The sequence below is a fragment of the Alligator mississippiensis genome, chromosome 4, assembly GCF_030867095.1.
Source record: "Alligator mississippiensis isolate rAllMis1 chromosome 4, rAllMis1, whole genome shotgun sequence".
Classification (NCBI taxonomy): domain Eukaryota; kingdom Metazoa; phylum Chordata; order Crocodylia; family Alligatoridae; genus Alligator; species Alligator mississippiensis.
This window is the reverse complement of record NC_081827.1, coordinates 187,669,953-187,696,734: the sequence shown is the minus strand read 5'-3', so window position 1 is coordinate 187,696,734 and position 26,782 is coordinate 187,669,953. Positions and strand designations below refer to the sequence as shown.

Genomic DNA, 26,782 nt, shown 5'->3' with positions numbered 1-26,782 from the left:
AAAAGCGTCCCCTTTGGATAGAGACTCAACTTGTGCAACGATTTTGAAAATAAAGATACAGTTTTGGAGGGGGACTCTGGATAGATCTGTAGGCAGAACAGAAAGAAAGGAAGAAGATGAAGTCAATACTTCAATCTAGATGATCTAACTCTTGAAAATGTGAAACTAGGAATCCTGCTGCCACTCCCTCCCTAATGTGTGGTTTTCCTTTCCCCACCATCCTCTTATTCCTTCCCATGTTATTTCTTCTTCTTCTTTTATACTTTTCTTTTTCCCTTGCCAAGACAACTTTACCTTTCCTTTTGCAGCAGTTATGTAAGAAACCGTGCTTAAGTAGCAGCTCAATGCTGATAAAAGGTTTGCTGTAGTCTCAGAGTGACGATTAAAGCTGTATAGAAGGCAAGGTAGATACGCACCTTTATAGACTGAAGTGTCTTTATACGACTGTATAATAAAGGAAAATTGTACAGAATGGCAGACAGCTTTAATATCTCTGTTTAGTGAAATAAACGTCATAACTCAAAAAGAAGTAGAGCTCCATGAATAACTGAAGGTGTTTATTAGACTGGGCCAGTTTTGAAGTCTTAAAGAACTTAGATGGTTGTAACTAGTCATGTTTTCACAGAATCCAACTTTTCAAAGCAGCTCCAAAAATGTATGTCACAAATAACTATGGCATGGATTTAGAAGATGTAGAAATCATTGAAATCAATGAGAGGAAGAATAACAAATTGTAATCAGGAGTCATATTGAGAACATGTTTTAATTAAAAAAAACCAAACCAACAAAGCAAAGTATATTTGGTCTGAGTTGCTTATTTCCTAGAGGCAGGTTTTATATATAGCCTTGATTTAATCTAGTTCTAGTTCCCTTTCATTCTTTGTTATTCTTCAGGATCTCCCAGCTTCTTCATAACATGAGTAGAAGAGGAAAGGACAGTATTGCATGTTATTTATTTTAAATATATAGTTTGAGATAAATATTGAGACCTAGCTTCCCTGGACACAAGCAAATAAAAGTCACAGCACCAAGTACCCATGGAAATCTAAAGGTAATAAATAAGAAGTAGAACAAACAGGATTGAACTCACTAAGCCCAAACTACCATTTGGCAGTAACACATTCACTTCAATGTGGCATTAGTGTTGTATTTCTAAATTTCTAGCACTTGGCTGCTGCTGTGTGTAGATGTAAACATCACTCAAATAACCTAAAATGTGTCCATCTGTGAGCACTGTCTGCTGAGAAATCTCAAAAAAGCCAAAAAAAGCCTCTCCTGAAGCCCTATTATTTTTTATAGTACATCACAAGCAGTGTTACTTAAAGAAAGAGTTATGACTGAAAACATGTTTATAATATTTTATTTTCATATAAATATAAAAAAAAATGAGGAAGGAAAGAAATGAAAAACTATGAACAACCTTTTATTAAACTATGATTCTATCATAAATACAAACCACTTTCCAACTGAGAAATAAACAGTAGGTACAGATGAGCTCTTTAAAAAATGAGAAAGATTCAATTCATGCACTGTCTGTAAGCCAGAGGAATAACTTCTTATTTCTAAACCAAACATTTTCAGTTTTCCATGACCTGTCTCTTTAAACAGGTTTTTTGTAATCTTTTCCTGCAGCTATTGCATCTTTTATTTTAAATCAGTGAAGATTTATAGTATGTAAAGGGTTATGGGTTTTATGTGACTAACATGGTGGTTATTAACTGGGATGTGCCAAGGCCCCCATCCAGCAGCAGCTAGGTAAAACTGCCCTGTCTATTCTTCCTGCTTTAGGTCTGTCTAATGACCTTAAAGCAGATGAGAGAACTGCCTCAGGCCACAGCTCTTCCTGGTCTGGCAGCACTCCCTTCTCTGACTCTCCTTCCAGGAGCAGAGGTGTGCGAAACAGTTCCACCTGTCCTTTGTGCCTCTCTTCTATTTCTGAGAGACACTGTGTAGGGGCAGATTGAGAAGGACTAGAGCATGAGTTTGCTCTCCTGCCTGCCTTAGGCTGATCAGAGAACCCTAATGCAGGAGGACCACGTACACGTGCCACAGCTGTTCCCTGTCTGGCTGTGCAGCAAGCATGTGGGGCAGTTTTACCTGAAGGCAGTAATACTCGGCTGAGAAGCACTGAAGTAAAATGAGCACACTGGTTCTCAACTGGGGATATTACCATATTCAAAAAAGTTGTGGAGGGATACCCTAACTCTGAAAAGGTTGAGAAACACTGAGTTAATGTATAGATAAAGTATAATTTTGGAATGTAAGCCATTTTAAGTGCATAGCCTTAGGAGTGAAGAAAACAACCCTGTACACTTACCTGAAATGTGCAGTTGTTAGAATTTGATGGAAACAAGGCTCATTAAGTAGACGACCCTGTCAGTGCTGCAGTTTTAGAAACTAACTAGCTTCCTTCATGTTAAAGGTTTCTTACAGTCATTGTGGATGTTAGAAGCCTTGAAAATGAGGAGATAGTGCCCTTAAGTTTCACAGCTACTGATACAAGTGACATTTGTCATGTGATTGGTGCCCTGAAGCGTTCTACAGCCATTCCTTTATGGAAGCGCACAGCTACAGAGCACTTTAAAAGGGCCCAGCCCCACAATAATCTGAACCTTCATTATATGAGGGTTCAGGTGAAGGCACTCCAAAGTGGAGTGCCTTCATTAACGTGTCATCCCATGCTGGGAGCAGGGCTGGGAGTGAACTGCCCTGCTCCTGGCACTGTTTTCAGAATGGGATGGGGAGAAGGGAGGGGAGGGAGTTTCCTCTGGAGTTTGCCTAGCCTCCACTGGAAGGTGGAGGGAGGTGGATTGGAGTCCCCCAGGGTGACAGGGGCTCCAATCCACCCACCTTACCTTCCAGCACTGGCTGGGCAAACTCAGACTGAGCTCTTTCTGCTCTCTTCCCCCCTCCCATTATGAAGACAGTGCTGGAGTTGAGAGGAGGGATGGGCAGGGCTAGGGGAGAGGGGCTACAGACTCACAGCCACTCTAAACTTCAGCTTGGTCCCTTAACTACCAGGGCCCAACAGTGAATGCCTGTTGGATCTGGGGGATCGCTGTAACTCATGGTGCTTGCTGTAAAGTGCCATGAGTTACAGTGGGGAGCTGCATTTCTAGCAGCAGCCTAAGTATCTCCTGTCTTTTTCAAGGCTTCTGATAGCAGTCCTTTGGCAGCTGCTTCAGCTTCACTGTTTCTGGTGCAAAGAAAGGGAATATAATTAGGTACAAACTAGGCAGTTGCTGTTACAGTTGGTATGCAGTTAACCAGACTATAACTACATTAAGTAAATGGTAGGACTCAAAGTTGCTATGCACTTAAGTGCTTGATGCACTTAACTCATTTGCAAATAAGCAGTTTGTTGCAATGAAAACAAAACTCAATAAGTTGAGACTGGAATTACATTATACAGTTATGCAAATGATGCATCTATCTGTTACAGATAGAAGTGAAGTTTGCTGTAATAATTGCACCTGTTATCAATACCAAGACCAAATCTGATTCTCTTTATGGAATTCCTGAAGTTCTCTTTTAATGAAGTCATAGGGAGCTCTGATCACATGTTCCTTTTGAACCTAGGGTCAAATTTTCAAAATGTCTGAGAGAGGTAGGAGCCAAAGTCTCTGAAAGTCAATAAGGTGTAGGCTCCTAAGGGCCAGATTTCCCAGGGTATTTAAGTGAGTATATGCATCATTAGGTACCTAAATAAGTTTGGAAATCTGGCTCTAAGTACCTAAGTCACTTTTGAAAACAGGAATTCAGATTCTGAATGATTTGATGCTTTATTTATTTATTTTCATGCCTAGTCTTATTTGGTTTTCAAATAAGACAAATATTGCACATTTTCATTTTGAGAGAGACTCAAGGAATAAAATTGTTGTACTGAGTGGAGTAGTACATGCATCATCACCTTGCTAGTTAAAATAGCTGAGATAATGGAGTATGAATTGAGACCTAGCGGGGAGACAGAACTGCCTTTTTAATATGCCTCATAGTAAAAAGAAAAATGAAAGGATACTGCAAGTGATTTAAAATCACATCCGGGAAAAATGATGTTTGCACAAAGACAGTTTTCTGTGTTTCTAAATGTCTCATGGGTTATTTCTTATTTTGCTAACATACAATTCATTTTGTGAATAGTAGGGACTATTAACCAATAACATGGGTAAGCAAGTTGTGTTAAGAGTCACAGTTCATCCAGAGACAGATAGTTTGAAGCTAATGAGTGAAGGGGCATCAAAGAGGATTATATTTAAATGTACAAAACTCTATCATAGCCCATTGTGTGATCTGAGCATTGATACCATAACCAATATACTTGATTCTTGGGCAAACTTTTTTCAAGATTCTAATGACAACAATTTTAAGTTCTGTATTTAAACTACTGTTTAATATTGGTGTTAAATGTTCTATGTTGATATATAGATTGTATAAAAAACTGGACTGCTGCTCTTTAATGTAACAATACTAAACAGATGGAAATGGAATTATTGTAGGGGGGTTAAATTGTTTTTATCAGAATTTTTACATGTTATTTAGAACAGTTCAGTGTCTGATTTATGTTAATGTTTGATAGCTTTCCTAATAAAATAAATATAGATGAGTTTCTGACTTCGTGCTTTTTTCAATCTCATGCTCTTGTACAGACACACATGACCAGTAAAACAGTTGAATGGTAATTCACTTCGTCTCAGGGTTCCTTTTATCTTTTCCATTCCTGTTCTCAGCCATAGTGGGTAACATGTTCTATGCCCCTATTCAGGTTGTCTACAGGATTTCTTAGGCTAGTTTTTACAGTACACAAATACAAGGTTGAGGTTTTTGTCCCTCGATCAGTATGGGGGGAAAAAAGCACCGAGTCTTATACTCGCATACAAGGAAACCTCATTAAATACAGCATCTGTCATAAAACTGCTGCCACAAGCAGCGTGAGTTCAGTAATGGAAACCAACTAGGTAGTTGATGAAATGCAGCCAGCAGTGAGCATGACTATAAAACACATGGCCCATATTGAATAGGTTAGTGTAGTCCATCCAGATATATAGTAGTGTGCGTTGTACTCAGTTCCTCAGCGCCAAGTCTTTTTCAAGTCATGGTGAGCCACAACGTTGTATAACTTTTTTACTTCATCTTCATTCCCACTGCTAAGCTATGCCTTTCTTTCCCAGTTCCAATGATTCCTGTTCCTTTACAAGACATTTAAGGCTGGTGAACAACACCAAATGGGGCCCCAAACAGTTCACCCCAAATAGAACCTATTTGTCGCCTCCGTCCTCAGCCTGTCCTTTATGATTAGGGTGGCCCCACCCTCCATGAGGTGGAGCTGGATCAAGTTGTCGTGCACCTCATCTGCATATACATTTTTGGAGGATTGCAGGACTGATGACGAGAACACCTGGTTCTAGTCATGAGTGGGAGCTAATTATCACATGGATTCTTTGTGGGGAAGATCTGGAGTACATACACATATTGAGCAGTGCTGAGCTATTAAGTCACCATAGCTTGAAATGCTGGTGACTCTGCTGGGGTCCAGCTCACCAAACTATCTGCTAAATCTTGAACCTTTTGGCTTTGGCCTAATATTGTGCATTGTTTTTACTATATAGTAAGTAGATGCTAAAGTGCTCTTTAAAAGTATTTATGGAGTTCCTGTGCTAAAACTTGCAGATTCAAGAAAGGTAAAATGCATCAGTTCAGGATTTACTATGTCTATGGGTACTGTATGTAAATTACAGGTATGTGTATTTCAAAGTCAGTGTTTTCAACCAAGTCAGTCCTAAAAACCTAATTTAATCTTCATTGCTACCAATAACCTGTCATATGATTTTTGGATAGCTTAGTATAATTATTTGGTTTATAAATACATGGGTGAAAGCTGCAATAGAGAGCGCTATGCACCTTGAACTTATTTTTAAAAACATTGTAGCATAAGAGCAGAACTTTCCTAAAACCATCAGTCGAAGATATCAAATCAAACATATACATAGTTTGAAATACTATACAACATAGTTTGAACTATATACATAGTTTGAAAAACTATACAACATATACAACATTTGAAAAACATTGTTTTTTAGTGTGCCTTAAAGGTCTAGGTAAAAACATCAACCTCTGTTTGCCTGGAAGGTCAAAAAATTTAGGCTGTCAGCAAATGCGGTTTTGACATTTCACAAGGATTAGGACTCCTCTGTCATAGGCACTGCTCTCAATAATAGTCAGAATTCATCACCTCCAAGCAGTCAGAATGCTTCTTTTCATAGATTTCATAGACATTAGGGCTGGAAGGGACCTCGGAAGATCATCGAGTCTAGCCCCCTGCTCCAGGGGCAGGAAGTCAGAAGCGGTCATAGGAACCCAGCAAGATGAACATCCAAATTTCTGTTGAAGGCGTTCAGAGTAGGTGTTTGAACCACCTCTGATGGCAGGCTATTCCAGACCTTAGGGGCTCGGACAGTAAAGAAGTTCTTCCTTATGCCCAGCCTGAAACGGTCTTGCAGTAGTTTATAACTGTTCGACCTTGTCATCCCTTGGGGTGCTCTGGTGAACAAACGTTCCCCCAGATCCTGGTGAACACCCCTTGTAAACTTATAGGTGGCCATCAGATCGCCCCTGAGCCTGCGCTTTTCCAGACTGAAAAGTCCTATAGCTCTCAGCCTCTCATCATAAGGTTGGTTTTCCTGACCTCTGATCATGCGCATGGCTCTTCTCTGGACTCTCTCAAACTTCTCCACATCATTTTTGAATTGTGGAGCCCAAAACTGGATGCAGTGCTCCAGCTGCGGCCTCACCAGGGCCGAGTACAAGGGGAGAATGATATCCTGGGATTTGCTTGAGAACCATCTATGGATGCAAGCCAGCGTTTTGCTCGCTTTACTAGCTGCAGCATCACGTTGAAGGCTCATGTTCATCTTGTGGTCAATCCTGACCCCCAAGTCCCTTTCATCCATAGTGCTAGCCAGCATGGATGAAGCATGCTGCAGGTTTTTTCTCCCAAGGTGGAGAACCTTGCATTTTTTGGTGTTAAACACCATCGGGTTCTCATCCGCCTATTTCCTGAGCCTGTCAAGGTCAGTCTGGATTGCCCCCCTGTCCTCAGGTGTGGATGCTTTACCCCAAAGTTTGGTATCATCGGCGAACTTGGCCAGTCTGCTTCTGACTCCAGTGTCCACATCATTAATAAAGATGTTGAACAATATAGGTCCAAAGACAGAGCCTTGAGGGACCCCACTGGTCACAGGGCACCATGACAATTGACTTCTGTCAACCACCACCCTCTGGCTCCGACCACAGAGCCAGTTCCCCAGCCAGTGGATCGTAGTGGACCCAGGGCCACAGTTGGCCAGTTTTGCCAAGAGGTGATCATGGGATACTAGATCGAAGGCTTTTTAAGGTTGAGATATACGACATCAATCTCCTCTCCCTTGTCCTGGTGATAGGTCACCTGGTTGTAAAAGGAAATGAGACTGGTCAAGAAAGACCTACCCACAACAAACCCATGCTGATTATCCCTCAGCATGTTGCCATTGGCTAGTCTGTTAAGAATGGCCTCTTCGATAATCTTTTCCAAGATCTTTCCCTGGGTAGATATCAGGCTGATGGGCCTGTAATTTGTTGGATCCACTTTCCTCCCCTTCTTGAAGATAGGCACCACATTGGCCTTCTTCCAACCCTCTGGCACTTCACCAGAGTGCCAGGAGTTCTCAAAATCTGTGCCAGGGGCTGAGCTATGATGCTAGCCAGCTCCTTGAGTATTCTGGAGTGTAGATTGTCAGGGCCAGCTGACTTGAAGGTGTACAGCCTTTCAAGGTGTTCCTTTATGAAGTCAGCATTGATGGAGGGCCAGGAATCACCCTCACCTGGGTGTCCCTGTCCTGTGATGGGCAGGGGCGTCCCATGGGACTTGTGAAAGACGGACACAAAGTACCTATTTAGTAAGTTGGCTTTTTCCTGGGCGTCAGTTGTCAGTTGTCCCTTCTGGCTTAGCAGGGTTCCAATGTTGCCCTTGCTTTTCCTCTGGCTCCCCACATATCTAAAAAAGGACTTTTTATTGTCCTTGATACTTGTAGCCAGTTGGAGTTTTGTTGCAGTGTTGGCTTTCCTGGTTCACTCCCTGAAGGTCTGGACCAGTGCAGTATATTCCTCCTTGGAGGTGGATCCTGTCCTCCATCCTTTGTCCTCCATTCTTTTTAGACGCAAGAGGTCCACTAGTTCTTTGTTGAGCCAAGGGGGCTGCTGTGCCATTTTGCTGCCTTTCCTCCGAGATGGAATAACTAAGCTTGTGCATCTGGGATCGCTTCCTTGAGGAGCAACCATTCTTCCTGGACTCCCCTCCCTTTGGGGTTGTGGTCCCTTAGGGCCTCACCAACAAGCCTCCTGAGCTTGTCAAAGTCAGCCCTCCTGAAGTCGAGGACCTCTGTACTACTGACTGACTTGCCAGCTTTTTGGCAGATGATGAAGGTGATCAGCTCGTGGTCACTGTCACCTAGCTTCCTTTCAATCGTTAGGTTGCTGATTAGGTCATCCCCGGTTGTCAGTGCCAGGTCGAGCAGCGCTTTACCTTTTGTTGGTCCGTAGACTTCTTGCATCAGATAGAGCTCATCCACACACGTGAAGAAGTTTTGTGTTTGGATTTGGCCGAGTGCTCTTCCCACAAGACGTTGGGGTAGTTGAAGTCTCCCATGACAACCATGGACCGGGAACGTGTGACCTCAGCCAGTTACCTGGCAAACTCCTGGTCAAGCTCTTGATTCTGAGAAGGAGGTCTGTAGTAGACTCCCACCATTGTATCCCCTGTGCCGTGTTCCCCACAGATTTTAATCCAGAGGGTCTCCAGTCATCCACCCTGGGCACCAGTGTCAGCTTGCAGGGATGCGTAGCTCTCCTTGACATAAAGAGCTACACCCCCGCCCCTTATTTCCACTCAGTTCCCTCCTATACAGGGTATAGCCATCTATACCCGTGGTCCAGTCATGGGTGGAGTCCCACCAGGTCTCCATTATCCCTATGACATTGTAATTATTTGCGTTGAGCAGGAGGACAAGTTCCTCCTGTTTATTCCCCAAGCTCCTGGCATTCGTGTACAGGCAGGCAAGTGTCCCCTTGGGGGCCCTTGCCTTGCCTACAGATCGTTCCAGGGCTGGGGCAGGGGTGGACTCCCTTAAGTGCCTTGGCCTGCTGGCTTTGCAAGGGTTGCTCAGCAGGCCAGCAGTGGCAGTAGTCCCCCCGTCCCCCAGCAAGCTTAGTTTTAAAGCCCAGTGGAGCAGGTCAGCCAGTCTGGCTTAGAAGAGCCTCCTCCTCACCAGAGAGAGGTGGAGGCCGTCCCTTCCCAGCAGCTCGCTGTCTCTCTCACCAAAGAGTGAACTGTGGTCATGGAAGCCGAAGCCTTCCCAATGACACCAGTTCCATTCTTTGGTTCACTTTTCTCATTGTTTACAATGCTATAAACATTTGACAATTTCCCAGCTTGAATATTTAGGATTTTGTTAAGATGCCTCTCTTTCTAACTTGTGAATTAAAGCCAGTGACTGAGCAAAGGGCAGAAGTCCCACTTTTTCTTGATGAAAGGGCTCTGTGAAGAAGGTTGTGAAAAAAGACCTGAGAGCATGCCTAAAAGGCAGGCAGATGAATGAATGAAGAGGCAGGAGGTTGTAGCAGTGTTGATCTAAGGACATCAGCAGACAGGGTTCTTTGGGTAAATCTGATTTACTCAAAGAACCTTGTCTGCCTATGAAGAGGGAGTAAGTAGTTTAGACTGTGATATAGAGCCTGTTGATGAATATAATTTGAAGATGGTCAGTAGGAATGTTTTGAAATACCTGATGTAGAAGGAAATCCTGCTGGAAAAAGAACTGGGTATAGTTTGTGGTCAGACTGCACATGTCCATTGTCTGGACCTCAGGCTGATGCTAGCTAAAGAGGGAAGGCATTGAGTTTTTGTGGGGTGAGGAATCACCATGGGATATTGTTACACTTTGAAGTGAGAAGAAAGACGATCTTTGTGGGAGGGCCTTAAGTGGAACCTTCTCCAAGCTGTGGCCATTAGAGCACTTGCTTCTACCTCCCCCCACAGTATTGAGAGAGCACCTATAAAAGGAGTATAGCACCTTCCTCTGCCTCAGTTCCTTCTAGTCACAGCATTAGACATGGAATTTGCATGAGTGGTCACTGAAAATGGAGGTGATGCACAAGAACTTCAACCTCTGGGTCCATCCAGATTAAGATCTAGTTACTGCTAGTGGAAACAGAGGAGTCATCTATTTTGTTCCAGGGAAAAAGAACATGAATACTCATCTCATGATCATCAACTTTGTATATACAGCACAGCACATGAGGAATGAGGAATGTTCAGAAGCTTTCATCATTAAAATAAAGTAATATGTAAAAATCTCTTTATTGCAGGAAGTAAAATGAAAAGTTGCAAATTGCCACATTTCAGTTTTTAAGAATTTATGCTTTTTAATGAAAGGGCTGATTTCAACTATAATTTAAAAAGTGCATCTGCTACAAAATGAAATTATGGTCATTTTTTTCACTATATGCTGTTCTGGAAGAGTTGTTCATTCCTACAAACGAAGCAGACACTATACTTTTTTTTCTTAAGATACTTAGTGATTAGTCTTGAATACCTAAATAATTGGTACTGCATATTTACTGTCACCCTCAATTAGCTTAGATTAGTTTAGCCATTTTGGTTAGTAGGCAATGGCTGAATATGATAAATGACACAAAATGTACATCAGCAGTTACAACCCTTAAGTGGTGTTATTTCACTAAAAATTAAGAAAGCTCATTATGTGCAGATTTGAAAATAAGTACCCCACTGCAGGACTCATTCAGTCTCAAATATGCTGCTTTCAGTAGCTACATGCTAGCTCTGGAATAAAATAATTTTGAGGAGGTTTCTTGTAGATTAAGGTTTTAAAGAGGAGGAAAGGAGTTGAGTCAGCACTGTTGATTACATTTTCTCAGTCATTCTTTGCTTTACTTGCTGTGTTATTTCTAACAGTGATTGAATGCAAAATTGTTACTGTGGGTTAGCAGTTTGCTGACCCACATAGTTTCTGGATCGTTTCTCTTAACAATCACCCCAGAGAAGTACTGAAATAGAGAAATGGAAGGAATTACAGCAGTCATGGCCTAACTGAGTACTTGCCATAGGACCACTGAATAGATCCTGCTGGCAAAGATTCAGTGAAACTGTTACAATGTGGATATTGCCACTGAAATTAACTGATGTCTATTCTTTATAATTAGGGCAAGAGAATTGGTATCTGACAATGCATTTGTTCAGTGCACCTTTGTAGAATGGTACAACATAAGCGTTATGTCTTGCAAATGTAATATACATGTGTTGTGGCACCAGTGAAACACCATTTACCCTGTTGGCAGGTTACTGATATGGTTTTAATTAGCCAGCTTTCATCAGACTTTAGATGAAGTATAAAAATCCTTATCTGAAACATCCTAACAGATTAGTTTTTTTTTTCTTTCCTGTGGTGCTCTAAAAAATGACAAGGATTGTGATTCATCCAAGATGAAATTGATCTCTTTCTAGTGGCTAGCGGGTAATACTTGTTTTGAGTTCAAGTTTAGGAAATTTCCCAAGGACATTTATTTTGGCTCCTGGAACTTGTTCTTGTTTGTTAGTTTCAACTGCATAAAAAGGCTGTGTTATATTCTGTAGAGAAAGTCAAACTGAGTTTTAAAGCCAACCTCTGAGAATGTGTGCTTGAATATACCTGTAGCACGGACTTTTTTTGATGCCCAAAAGAGTGTCTGACAGTGTATTCAGTGGACCTTTGTAGGACAGTACAACAGAAGCCGGTGGGTCTTCCTTGAGATAATGAAAAGAGTATGTTCAGGAGTGCTTCATCTGGCCAGAATCTATACAGCTAACCTCATTTTTAAAGGAGTGGAAAGGTCCCAAAATGTCTTTGTACAAGCAAGATAATTATTTGGACCTCTGAAAGCTTCCAGAATCTAAGCGTGCAGTGGATGCTATGTCATTCAATGTTTTTAAATAAAGTTCATGTGTCTACCTACAAACATCCAACCTGTGGAGCTGTTCCATCTGGTCCACTAGCCTACCAATGGGCCAGAGAATTTTGGGCTGTGGCTAGTGGTGAGCATGGCCTGCTGCAGAATCTGTTGCCTAGGGGCCTGAGTGAATATAGCCATTGGTGGTAGGGGAGTGAGTTAGGGCTGTGCAAGACTGCCTGGCCCGCTGCTGCTTGCACCCCTCCACCACAGCAAGTACATGCCTGGCCTGCCGCTGCTTGCATCACTGCCATGGTGGTGGCCACTGTAGTGGCCACAACTATGACCTCAGGCCCTGGGCTGAATCTGGAGTATTCCTCAGGCCCATGAGGAGCCCCTTAGTGTGGGTTTGACACCCCTGATGTACAAGATCCATTTTTTGCTGCTACAACTTTAAGCTCTGTTTCCCCTGTGAAATGTGTTGAGTTTTCATTGGCAGGCAAAGTTCTTTGGGTAGTTTTGAAATCTTTTATTAGACCAACTGAGTAGTTGGAAAAAAGTTCTTAGCAAGTAATTAGATTGTAGCCGTGTTGGTCTAAGGACATAGGCAGACAAGGTTCCTTGGGTGAATTTGATATCTTTTATTAGACCAACCCAAATAGTTGGAGAAAAGTTATTAAGCAAGCTTTGGGGTTCAAAAACTCTTCGTCAGGCTAAGGAAGTTTCAGCAGTTGGTGTGTGCTCTTCCTGGATGGAATGAAAAGTAAAGAAGCCAGGGGCTGGGCTGGGGAGTCAGTTGCCAGGCAGATTATAATGCATCCAAACCTCGACAACCTCATCACCAGAAGCAAACTTCCTCAAGCCCAGAACACACCAAAAGGATCCAGACCATGCCAGGACAAGAAATGCAAAACCTGCCAACACATCTCTACCACCCCCACTATTACTACACCCCACAACAGAGCCATCAGCATCCCAGGATCTTACAGCTGCACCTCCAGAAATGTAATATACCTCATCCAATGCACCAAATGCCCTGATGGAAGATATGTAGGAGAGACCAAACAACAACTGCGCACCAGAATGAACGCACACCGGAAATCCATCAGACAGAAATACCCAATTACCGGTGGGGGCACATTTCTCACAGGAGGGCCACTCTCTCTCCAACCTCTCAGTCCTGATCCTCAAGGGAAACTTACACAACACTTCCCAGAGACGAGCCTATGAGCTCCATTTCATCAACCTGCTGGATAGTAGAAATCATGGACTAAACATAGACATTGGATTTTTGATGCATTATAATCTGCCTGGCAACTGACTTCCCAGCCCAGCCCCTGGCTTCTTTACTTTTCATTCCATCCAGGAAGAGCACACACCAACTGCTGAAACTTCCTTAGCCTGACGAAGGGTTTTTGAACCCCAAAGCTTGCTTAATAACTTTTCTCCAACTATTTGGGTTGGTCTAATAAAAGATATCAAATTCACCCAAGGAACCTTGTCTGCCTTAGCAAGTAAAGCTTTCATCATCCTTTTTGGTTAGATCTCATATTTTCTCTTGGGGAGAATACCTTGCCTCTAACTTTTTGCAGCAAAATTCCTCTCTGGATGGGTTGGAGACCAGACATTCCCTCTCTATCACTATTAAACCATAGGATCTTCCTGCTACCCATAAAGTATTTGAATACCCTAGATTACTATGACCCCATTTAAAATGAAATGAGTTCCAGCACTTACTTTTAATTCCTCATCTCTCCTATGGTGCCATCTGGTCTGGCTCTTCTCATGTGATACAGCACACTCTGGATAGCATGTTCAGTTTCTATCCTCACTTAAATGTCATGATTTATTTTATTTGCACTTCTGTATTTCAATTTGAAATTATACCTACACTGTCCAATTTCTCTACTTTTCACAAATTGCTGTAATGATTCTTCCCTCTTCCACACATCACCTCTTCCTTCCATACCTCAGTCTCTTATCCCCTAGAACCACTTGAACTGTTTTCTCTCTTTCCTCATACTCATCTCATTCTTTTTTCTTCACACCAAAACATCACCTACTATCCTCCCATTCTGCACATCTTCCAGTCTCTTTTCTGAGATTTGTCTCCCATCTTACCTGTCTTCATTGCTGTACAATCTATGTTTTTCTTTCTCCACATTCCCCAGCCAGTCAGTAAATTTATCCCAAACCAATGCACTTTCTTCATTGTTTCTAATACTTTATTGTGTTCCTATTATACTGATATGTTCCTCCTATCCAAGTCATCTAGCCTCTCTTCCACTTCTAAACTCACTTATTTTCATAAATAGGGATCCTAGAAATCTGTTTGCCATGGAAAAATGTGGAATTTGCATTTTTACAGAAAATCTTTAGAATTGCTAGAAAAAATGTATTGAAAATAAAATGCTAGCTTCCCAGTGGGAAACAGTGGTTCTCACAGCTGCTGTGACAGGCCACTCAAAGAAGATGCCAGCACACAGGGAAACAGCCAAGATGGTGCATTTCTCCCCCTCCCTTGGTTGCTGATTGGCCGAGAGGGATGTCCATCATTTAGCCCTGCCCCTCTCCAGCAATCAGAGGTAAAGGGTGGGGCCATGTGAAGGGCAGCCCTCTTAGCCAGTCAGTGGTGAGGGGTGGAGCCACCACTGGGGCCCTTCAGCCAATCATTGTTGTGAGGGGTATGGAGACTCACCAAGGAAAAAGGTGGATTTTTATGGTATTTTATTGGAGAACTTTGGGGTTTTTATCATGGAAAACTCCCTTCCCTGTTCATCACTATGCCTATACTATCTCCTCTCCTTTTCCAGTCTCCTCCCTTCTATTTCTTTCTGATGTCCTCAGTTTCTTGTCCTTTTCATAATACATTTCTCACTTCTCTTTTGTAGACACTTAATTCTCATCTCCTTCTCTTCAATGACCCGTTTATATTTTTTTAAATGGTGTAAGTATTGAATGGAGTGCTTCACACTTTTTTCAAGAAGCACAATGAATAACATCTGTGATTCATTCATTTCCATTTCCCATCTCTGTTAGAAGATTCCCATACCCTATGATTTTGGTTAATAAATGTATTTTGCACAATTAATTTGTGTCTACCAATGTTACCAAGAAATATACTGTGCACAAAGGTTTGCTCTTTACAGTCGTCTTGTTTAGCGAAGTATATGTTGAAAGATAAACATCAAGTAGGAATTTCAAATGGAATTCTGTTATTGTACAACATTATCTTTTTAAAATTGGATTATGGCAAGGTTCTTTATTGCAACATAAATTCACAATGTAATTATCACAGTACTTGCGTCTTAGAGGTATTAGGGCTATTCAGGCTAAGTGGCAGTCTAAATTCACTTCATGTTTTGATAGGCGTGAACAAATCATGAGAGCAAATTTCTGGATGCTGTATACCTACCTAAATGGCTTTTGTAATTATTCCATTTTTGCTTTTCCTTTCGTGGGTGGAAAGCCCACATTTTGAGCTTTCATTCCTAGAACTTACCTATATTTTAGAAAATTTAGCTAAGTTTTCTGAATTAATGTAGGAAGCTAATAATGATGAAGAAAAATGAAATGTTGAAGAACACTGTGCCCACTATAACAAAAGCACACTAAACATTCTTGTGACACTAAAGTAATCAGTATCTGTTCTGCTTGCCTCACTTAAATATTTACTGTAGATTATTGTAAACCTAGTTTCCCCACAGCCTTGGATTCACCTGATAAGGAGTCTTTAGACTTTAAAAGTCTCATTTTTAAAGGTGTGGACAACTCACTGCTCCCATTAAAGCCAAGAAGTACTCATCTAATACCTCATCCTTTCAGGGTTGTTACTTTTAGGTAATTGACCATGTACTTCCATATTTGTGGATTGAATTTATTTGATGTTACCTACAGCACTGACTTGATGTTATCTTACTCTATCATTTCTCATCTGGTTTGACAGGGAAAGAGTATCTCTCTATTAAACCAATTTTATGCTGAAACATATGACCTTTTAACTCCTTCAACAGTCAGATAGTGAGATAAGAGCCAGGGATACAACCTGCATCTTCTGATTCCTGGCTCTATATCTTATAATTTCATAGGTGTTATGGTTGGAAGGGACCTGAGCAAATCACCAAGTCCGACCCCCTGCCATGGGCAGGAAAGAATGTTGGGATCAAATGACCTTGGCAAGGCGATTATCTAGCCTCCTTTTGAAGACCCCCAGGGTAGAAGTAAGCACTGCTTCCCTTGGAAGTTGGTTCCAGATCCTAGCCACCCTGACTGTGAAGTAGTGCCTCCTGATGTCTAGCCTGAACCTACTCTCGATCAACTTGTGGCCGTTATTCCTAGTTACTCCGGGTAGTGCTTGGGGGAACAGGGTCTCTCCCATTCCCCACTGATTTCCCCCCCCCCCCGGGTAAGTTTATAGACGGCCAACAGATCCCTTCTCAGTATTCTTTTGTGGAGGCTGAACAGGTTCAGGTCCTGTAGCCTTTCCTCATAGGGCCTGCCCTGCTGCCCCCTGACCATGTGAGTGGCCCTCCTCTGGACCCTCTCAAATCTTCAAATTTATGAGCTCACATTCGTAACATAAGCCTAAAATTCTCATTCTTTATCTTTCAGACAGAAGCAGTCTCCTCCAGCCAAGAAACCAGCAAAAGTATTTCACAATGGATATCGATGATGAAGAAAATATGAGTAAGATGTGTATATTTACATAGTAATAAACCATACAATAATTTCTACAGAATACTTTTTTTTCATTGTACGCAGGTAGCCATACAGAAATTATATGAATACAGATTGGAGAGAATTTCTTTGTGTGTATGATTCAGTTGATATACATGAGCATTAAAGAAGACTTTTCATGCTGGGAAAACTTCCAAATTCATATTATGAATGTAGAAATCCAATTATCCTCTACCTGTTATAATCCAATTCCCTCTACCTGATATTTTTATTCCAGAGCAGCTCGCTGCTTCTCTGCCTGATTCCTCCTTTTATGAATTTGCAATGAAGTCATAATGCCAAATTTATTATATTCAGTATTTAAACGTAGAAGTATTGGGTGATATGTTATATTGGTGCAACATGTATGCACATGTAGTAAAATATTGCTTCAAAGGAAAACTATTCTATATGTACAGCTGTATATGTTCTCTCAAATCTCTCTTAGCCAGCCCTTGGCAGGTTTTCCCACCCTGCCGAAGAACTGAAAGTGTAAGGGGGTACAGAACTATTCTGATCTCAGACTAGGTCTGGGTTAAAGTAGTTAATGCAAGACCAAGCAAGCTTCCTTCCAAACTATAGGAAAAATAAAGATTTGTTCTCCTCTAAAGCTGAGAGCCCTTTGTATGTCATGAATGCATCTAGAGCAGGCTGGTATTGGGAACAGCATATTCAAAAATCAAAAGCCTGTCCTGAGCCTAGGTACTGGGTCAGGCTTGCATTGTCAAGGCATGCAAGAGTCATTTAGCAACTTTCATATCCAGCTGCTTTGGACCAGCTCCCCATTTACAGCTGGATCAATGAGGGGTAGCTTTCAGTCCAAGTCTCAAGTTAGATTTACATCAGCATCAGAAGCAAGACATCTTGATTGCTCTGCTACCATGTCTTTAATAGGGGTATTAAGGTGCAGAAACAAGTAACTAAAGGAAGAAAAAATTTGGGGGGGACTTAGACATGGGAAGGATTTGGGGAAACAGACAAATGGAAAGGATCTGGGCAGAAGAGAAAAGTGAAAAAATTGGGGAAAGACTAAAGAGATTAAGTTTGTGAAACAGAAGAGGGAGGGGAAAAGAAACAGGAAGTATAAGTAGGGACCTACTTAATGCATGATTTCGCAGATTTCACAGAAACTGCGAAATTGGGCGTTCTCCATGAAATCCATGGAAAAAACTTAAAAATAAATGGCAACCGGTGGTGTGAAGGGGATCAGCCAGGATGGTGGCCACCCTCCCTTCCTGCCAATGATTGGCCAAGAGGATGGCCCATTAACATGACCCTTCTCCTTTCTATCAATTAGTGGTAAGGGAACAGCCCTCAGCCAATCAGTAGTGAGGGGTGGAGCCACACAGCAGACAGCCTTCCCAGCCAGTCAGCAATGAAGAGTGGGGCCATCAGGCCCCCTTGGCCAATCAGTGGTGGGGTAGGCTCGCTGCGAAATTCTCTGTGCACTGCTAGTGGCCCACAAAAATCCCTTTCGCTGGCTGTGACTTGGGTAGATCCCTAAGTATAAAGGGGAAAAAGAAATAAGCGGAGGATGAAAGAGAAGCAGGAGACAAGGCACACCAAATGGCAGTGCTCTGGATCCCAACTATTTAAGGTAGCTAATTGTTCTCATTGTTTATTTAGCCTTGCAACGAGTGATTGCTCTTTTCCTAGTTTAGTAATATTCTTATGCATGTGCTTAACAAGGATAAAGTTTAATTAAACTAAAGTTACCTTTGACTTTAGTGCTTTTCTTCACATCTAAAATGTTTTGCTGGATTTTTGTGGAAGCGCTCAGCTCCTTGCAAGATTAGGCTCTAATTACGGAGAGACACACTGTCAGTACAGTATTATCAGAGTAAATTATTTATAAGCAGTGGTCTACCTAACTCGAGGAGGCCGCCAGGTGATTTCGCAGGGAGGTTGCCGGGCTGGCCACCATATTCATGGGCTGATTTCAGTGCCCCCTGCTTCTCCCCACTGCCACACATATACCACTGATTGGCTGAATGGCCCCAGTGGCCCTGCCTCTCGCTGCTGATTGACTGAAGACTGTCCATCATACAGCCCCACCCCTTGCCACTGATTGGTTATGAGGGCTATCATGCGGTCCTGCTCCTCACTGCTAGTTGGTGGAGGGGGCGGGGCCATTCCAGGCAGCCCTCTCAGCCAATCAGCAGTGAGAGACAGGGATGGCAGCCATCTTGGGCTGCCATTCATGCATGCAGCTCCCCCCTGCCTTGCTTTTCCCCTGCTGCCTACCAAACACCATGAGGACTGCTGGCTCCGTTTGGGGAGCCAGGATTTTATTTTTAGTAAGTTTCCCCCCCCCTCCCCCCACAGATTTTGTGATTTCTGCAAAATCTGCCAAATCGCAATTTCACTATTGAACCCTATTTATAAGGTTTTTAAACTTTTAACTTCCCATACTTTTTGTGAATGACAATTAATTGCTTTATATGCATTGCTATTGTGTATGTCTTACTGTAAACTGTTGAATATTATTTAAAAATGAACATTTGCTTACTCTCTCTGAATTCCTAACATAATATAGCATAACCCTCCGTGACGAAGATAATGCTGTATAAAAATTACAGGAGATATTTTGTATAGGAAAGGTAAAATTCAATTTGTGTAAGTCACAGTGCATTTTTATTCAGAAATCAGTTGGACGGTTAACCATTCATTAGATTAATATGCATTCTGGTAGGTTGTGGGTCTTTAATTGTAATACTAACTTCAGTTGGTGTATATTTGGCTTCCAGTTCCTTATATGTAAAAATGTACTTTAAGAAGAGAAGCCATCTGAATCAACTAGTAAATTAAATAAATTAATTCATTTCACATCTCAAACTCATTCAAGCAGCACGTTAGGAATGGCAATGCTGCGTTTGCCTTTCCAGTGATGTAAGAGCTACAAAACCCATATAATTTAAATTTGTTAATTTTGATAGAAAACAGTTTCAATAGAAGTGAATATTTCTGTGTCCTGTCATTCACTGTTGCATTGGAAGAGGAAAGCTATGACATATGTCTCCTGGGTTTGTTATCTTTTATTTAGAGAGTAGTTTGTGTTTTTCAAGATTACATTGAAAACAAGGTCGACAATTTTCTAAAGATATTCCCAGCAATGTCAGCTAAATGAAATAAGAGATGTAACTGAGATTTAAAGAAAAAGGCAAGTTTTATCTGCGTAAATCTCAATAGAAATAAATTGCTTGGTAGAGTTTGGGTAATTTCTTTTACATTGATGCCCTGTAAATTTTATTCACAATATTTCATTCCTATCAATATATATACTTTTAAATGAGGCATTGTTTTAATTTGTTAGGCTTTACATATTATCGTATAAAAATATTGTATCAGAGGTGATGTACACAGATGTTTTATTCTAGGGTGATAGGCCTCACTTTTGCAATGAACTCCATACAAGCCCAGGAGTCTGCCTGCAAGGAGATCATTGCAAGTGTGGGACATTAATATGTGTGTGCAGGTGGACTGTCATTCACAAATCTAGTTTGAGATGTGATATAAGCAAGACTTTCTGAGGTTAGGTAAGTACAGTCACGTAACCTGCATGGTATTGTAACCATAGAAGAATATGATAACATATAAAACAGTCTTAATGCATTTGTTCTACTCGGATTAATGTGCATGTTTGTATGCACACATGGGATTATAAATTTGAACAGTTACGTTAAATACAGAAAAATATGTTATTTTTCTACCTCAGATTCTGCAAAAATTACTGTCCCCCACCTTTCTTTACTCTTAAATTACCTGAAGCTATAGTGTGCGCGGTATCCAGAAGCTGGCTATTAAAGTTTATTTTGTTTCTGGAACTGTTTTCTGTGGAAGTTTTGAACGGTGAAGAAGAGGGATTTATAGTAAATCACAGCCTCCAGTTATATAATCTATATCTTGTAGAGGCTAGAATTTAGAGTATATTGGTTCTATACACTTTTGGGGCAATAATTATATTGTGCCCAAAATATGGAAAAAGGTGAAAAGTATGACTTTTGTGATTTTATGGTAGTGATAGTACCTTTTCTATATACTTTTTCTTTCACGCACTAAAGTATAAAGTGAGCATCAATGGGAAATAAGAGTGTGGAAGCTAGAGAGAATTACAATTTAATTTAAATTTTTACTGCTTTGCAAGAAGAGTTTCAGTCCAGTGCTTTGAGTATCCTTGGCAATCTCTTAAAATTTCATATATAAACAAGTCCAGCAATTATTTTGCTATCAAATCAGATAACCCTGCAATAGCATCAGAATAATAAAAAATAGTCCTCCACAAAATCATTACTCTGTGGACAAAGGAGAACAGAGAGACTTCATACGAAGGAATGCTAATGGATTCAGGCAGATAGATCCTCTTGCTACTGTCTTTCTCTCTGTTCAAGTTACTTTCCCTAAATTCACAAACGTGTAGGCAGTGGTCTCATCACTGATCCATACATCTGTTCTGAGAAAAATTCTTCGCTAAAACTTCCCCAAATCAGGACATGATAACTTCAGTAGTTAGGATGACATTATTTTTGCTAGCTATAATCAAAGGAATATAGAGTACGCTCAGTGAAATTTAGCTCAGGAAGTCAGAACACTGATAACATTCTCTGTCAGCATTTTAACTTTGGGCAAACCATCTTAATTACATAGCTAATCATCAGGAACCTCACAAAAATAAATAAGCACATTTGGAGCAAATTTCCTACTTAATATACCAGAATAAATATTTTCTGGGTACTCTTGATAAAGTTTGTGTTCCTCAAAATTAGGAAACTCTAAAAATGTTTGCAGTAGCAAGATTTATTTCTTTTGATGCTGAAGGTGTTAATAGTTGATTGTGTCAGGCCTGATTTTGCTAAATTAGATGCTCTAAAAATAGCTGCAGTCTCCCTTGCAAACTAGAATAGTTTTTAGTTTCTAAAAAACTAAGTAGATTTTCTGAGAAATGTCCTGGTCCCAGGACAGTCAGGGTCACAATTTAAAATGTGGATGCCAGCCGAGTATCTAAATCTATATTTAGACTGATTTGCAAAAATGCTGAATATACACTAGGTCTCCTTGACCTCAGCTGGGGCTATGAGTTGTTCAGAGGCATGGAAAATCAGCCAACTGAATGCCGATTCAGAACTTAATTTTTTATGTTCCTTTCTACAAAAAAAAATAATTTTGTGGTTAATCAGAGTGGAAGGGTATATGGTCTCAGCAGGTCAAAGTTCAGGAAAACGTATGTTAACTTGTTCAACACAAAACTGATTTTAAAAACAAATGCATAAAAAACCAGTGCAGTATTTTAACAGCTCAGGTGGAAGCAGAAATCACTGCTGTATTTGCTAATAATATTTTAAGAACAACATTTTTGAATGCTTGTAATTGCCATTTTGTTGAAAATTGTGATAACAGTAGAACAAGTCTTAATGTTACACTGAAACCCCATGTCTTTAAATCATGTTTAAGTTCTGATTTCGGAATCAGATTCTGAGATTTTGAAAAAAAGCTGAACTTCTACCGTATTTTCTTGCATAGAATGTTCTTCATTTCCCACAAAATCAGCTCCCCAAAATTGGGGTTTGTATATTAATCAGGGAAACTAAGTTTCTGACTGGGGTAGAAGCACCTTGCTTTGATTCCTGTTCCACAGTGCAGCAATTTTTACATTGCTGTTCAGGTAGCTGATGGAGTCAGTTGACTCAGTGGTTCATTGTTCTTTACTCCAGAGTTGTGAATGATCCTCTCTTCTTTTTAATGGTCTTGATATTCTGCTAATCAAGGTAACCTTTCTTAGGGCAGTTTTGCTCTCTCTTAACCACGTCTGTCTTTCTTCCTATTTCACAGCCCTGGTGACTGAGAGTCAGGTGAACCCTAATGGCCCCCCTGTTGCTCTGTGCAGCCATAACTCTGGAAAAATCTTTTATTTTTTTAATGTTCTTCCTTTCAAAAATAAAAAAGATATGTATTATATTCCAAAGTGTATTGCGTGAGAGAAAATACAGTATTTACAAAACGACCTGAAGTCTTCAGTTTTCTAAGAAATTCATTTAGAACATTGGAAGCTGAGCCTTTTTTAGGAATCTGTTGTCACCATCTTTGAGTATAATGTTAATAATAATAATATATACATTCTGTTTCTGGATTAAATTAGTATTAGAGAAGGTTAGATGCACATTCTCTTTTACCACTTCCTTTGGAAAGTGCTTATTTTGTTATTGCTGCTTCACACTATTGTTTTTGAATCCATACACAAGAGATCAAATGGAGGTGATGTGGTTTTACCTACCTAATCTTTTCACTTTGGTCCAAAATTGTGGAACTAGAGAGGCTCTATGTTTCAAAGCAAGATAGCTTCAAGTAAGAAATTCCTGTTAGCAGAGTTTAAATTACTGACTTTACTTAAACATTCTCTTTGCAGTGCTACAATAAATGCAAAGCATCATAAATGAAAACTCTGTGTTCACCTTTGTGGTCTTATATATACCAAAGGCAATTATACTTGGAATTGAACTGCAGATTTTATTTTAATAAAATGAATTTTGAAAGCTCATTTTTAGTGAGAAAATTCTTAATTTAGGAGCATAAATGTTTCATCATTTAATTTTACTTTTATTTACCAATACTGTGCAGATTTTTACTGTCTTTTTCCAACTTGTTAACAAAATATATGTTTCTACTTTGGCTCTTTCTTTTGATCTTCTTTCTTTTTGAGCACCAAAAGGAGTAACCTATCGAGCTTTTGCTGGAGGATGTTATAAATGAAAATTTAGTAACCATTCCATCAGCTTTGTAAACTGGGTGAAGTGGTGTGTGCATGCTAGTCATACTTTGGGGAAAAATAATAAAAGTTTGAAATCTACCGAAGTGCCAAAAAATTATCCATTTTGCTTTTAATTTTGCATTACTTTTCACAGTAAGATAAAATAATTTATTATTTATATTTATTTGTATCAATGAGGATGTGTTGTAGTACCAGGTATTTGAATTTTTTGAAAAAGAAATTTTAACTACTAAAATTGCCCTTTATTGCACATAAGCTTATTTAAATTCATATTCTTCATTTTTAATAGTTTCCTCACTATGAAATAATGAGCTGTTAGCAACGGCAGTAATAATTCTTATAACCTAATTATAGCATGCTACACCAAATCTTATAATTTTGGAAATGTTTTCCTAAATATTGGGTTTCAATGGGAGTTGTTTCCCACTATTGAAGTGTCAGTCTGGTTGGGAAAAGTGCTCTAGTTATTTGCTAGAATCTCCTAGGATTAAAATGTTAATGTTGCTTATGTGCTACTCAGTAAGTGTTCCCTTTATGAGCAGATATCAGTAATTTAAGTGAGCAACACTGGGAAAATTTATCAATCATTTCCTCAACAAGGTGCAATGCAGTGTAGTTGAATATCTGTATAAGAGATGTGTATGTATAGACCTGGATTCAAACTTTAAACAGATGAAGAGCATATGCATAAATATTTATTAATGTTTAAAGCAATGGACCTATAAAAGGAAATTGTTAATTTTTCATAAAGTACTCAAACATCAGACAACTGACTTCTCAATTTAAAACAAATAAATGTCTTTAGCGTGTTTAAAATAAAAAGTGCTTAAATTAAATTATAAGCTGTGTCTTACTAGTACTGGTCCCAAATGGTCATTTTGTGGGTTTTATTAATACAAGCATTTTGTAGTATAAATATCCAACGTATTGTTAGGATTTTAAATTATCTTTCTGGTTTTAAAACATTTTTAATAAAAAATGTAATTTAATAATAGTATAAATTTTGCATTTTTTCCATCACAATAGTAATAGAAATGTCAAGTGAATAATTTGTGTCTTGGAATTGAACCTGATAGTTCTTGGATTACTAAAATTGTAGATTTTTGTTTGTCCTACAAAGACATAAATTTGTGAGCACACATCACTCAACCATTTACAAAGATAGATAAAGGAATCTATAAATTTTACATTTACAAGATCCTGCAACGAAGGCATTGTAAGTTACTCTTTCTGGGCACCACAGGTTCAAGCAGCATTGACGTTAAAGAAAACCGCAACATGGACAACGTTACACCTAAGGATGGCAGTGTGCAAGGTGCCGGGGAGGGAACTCAGCTCTCCAATGGTGGTGGCAACAGCAGCAGGAAACGTCCATTGGAGGAGGGCAACAATGGCCACTCCAAGTTCCGCCCTAAGAAGAGGAAGAAAACACCAGGGCCTGTTTTGCCAAAGAATGCACTGATGCAACTAAATGAAATTAAGCCTGGTTTACAGTACAAGCTTCTTTCCCAAACAGGACCAGTTCATGCCCCTATTTTTGTGATGGCAGTTGAAGTTAATGGACAGATGTTTGAGGGATCTGGCCCTACAAAAAAGAAAGCAAAGCTTCATGCTGCTGAGAAGGCTCTAAGATCTTTTGTTCAGTTTCCAAATGCCTCTGAAGCACATCTAGCAATGGGAAGAACTCTCTCTGTAAACACAGACTTTACATCTGACCAAGCAGACTTCCCAGATACGCTTTTCAATGGATTTGAAACTCCAGTTTCGTCTGACAATTCCTTCTATTTAGGATCCAATGGAGATGGATCCTTTAGCTCCAGTGGTGACTACAGTCTGTCAGCATCCACTGTGGCTAGTAATCTTATCCAGTCACCCCTTCCCACACCATCACCATATCCATCCACAAGTGGAAAGAACCCTGTAATGATTTTGAATGAGCTCAGGCCAGGGTTAAAATATGAGTTTCTTTCAGAAAGTGGAGAAAGTCATGCTAAGAACTTTGTGATGGCAGTGGCAGTGGATGGGCAAACGTTTGAAGGATCAGGAAGGAACAAAAAACTTGCAAAGGCTCGGGCTGCTCAATCAGCTCTTGCATCTTTATTTAACATGCAGCTGGACCAGACACCCTCTCGCCAGCCCATTCCCAGTGAGGGGCTCCAGTTACATTTACCACAGGTGAGACATCTGTGCATTTTTAATATGTTTAGATAATTATCAAGAATATATAAAATACTATTTTTTAAAGATATGAAGGAATATTTATGAAGATAATAATGTTTGTTTCATCAAATGATTTCTTTACTAATGACCTCTGACAATTGTATGGACTAATTATACTCAGGGAGAAGATAACAGGTTGTTCATTCTTCCAATTATAATTACATGTCATGGAATGTAATACAAATTCCAGTTTAGTGAGATTTATTATACAGTTGTTTGTGTTCAGGAAAGTTCAGAAATTTGTTTTTTTCTCTTATTATGGGTGGAGCCTAGATTGTGAATTTAAGTCAGGATTTGCTGCTCCAAGTTATTTGATTACCTGATAAAAATCACTCTTAGCTGAAAACTGACATTTTCAACATGAAAGGTGCTGGATTGTGAATGTCAAGGACAGATTAATATGTGAGGGGAAACCAGGCTAATGCAGTAGTCTCTTATTTTGAATATTTGAATTAAAGACAAACTTTCAACAAAAACTTGGGCATGTTGAGTCTAAAAGGATTATGCCATATTCTGCTACAGTACTTAAAATGAAAATTTAGAATTGCTTTAGTGAATAAATGTGTAATCTAAATATTTTAACCCAGTTACTAATGATATATCCTAAGTATCAAGCATACCAAAAGTAATCCAGGAACCTTAAGTAGCTAGAAACAGTAATATCGTTGAGTTTTTAGTAAGGAAACACATCGGTGGCATACAGAAGTGATGCTTTTCATGCTGTCAGGTCCCTGAAAGTGCTTTATAGCCATGATGTAACTAACACACGTGCATGGCTGCAGAGCACTTTTAAAATGGCCGATCACACACAAAATTAACCCTTGTCAAATGGGGTATAACATTAAGGCATTCTAAAGTAGAGCACCTTAGGAAATGTGTGTTCCTGCCAGGCTACATTTCTCATGCAGGAGGCAGGACGGTCAGGGGGGAGGGAGGGGAAAGGGGCGTGAGCTCCCAGATGCTTTGAATGGCCAGAGTGGGGGGGTGGAGCCCCCTCACTTTGCAAGTCCCCTCAGGTACCCCAGCTGGGGTATTGTGGGGGAGCTGGGCCAGGCTCACGAAATGAGGAGGCTGTGTTCTCCACCCCTACTCCACCTCTGGCCCTTC

General features: G+C 40.2%; 1 protein-coding gene across 5 annotated transcripts in view; it reads left to right on the top strand.

Moving 5' to 3' along the window:
* The window catches only part of ADARB1 (adenosine deaminase RNA specific B1), a 209,159-nt gene that overhangs the window by 125,161 nt on the left and 57,216 nt on the right, over window positions 1–26,782 (top strand). For 4 of the 5 annotated variants that reach the window (XM_059727192.1, XM_059727190.1, XM_059727191.1 and 1 more), the window contains 2 exons: window positions 16,588–16,662; window positions 24,699–25,630. In XM_059727192.1, the coding sequence (XP_059583175.1) occupies window positions 16,635–16,662; window positions 24,699–25,630 (960 nt within the window). In that variant the 5' untranslated portion in view covers window positions 16,588–16,634. Of the gene's footprint in view, window positions 1–16,587; window positions 16,663–22,518; window positions 25,631–26,782 lie in introns of all 5 variants that reach the window. The other variant, XM_059727193.1, reaches the window with a different exon arrangement.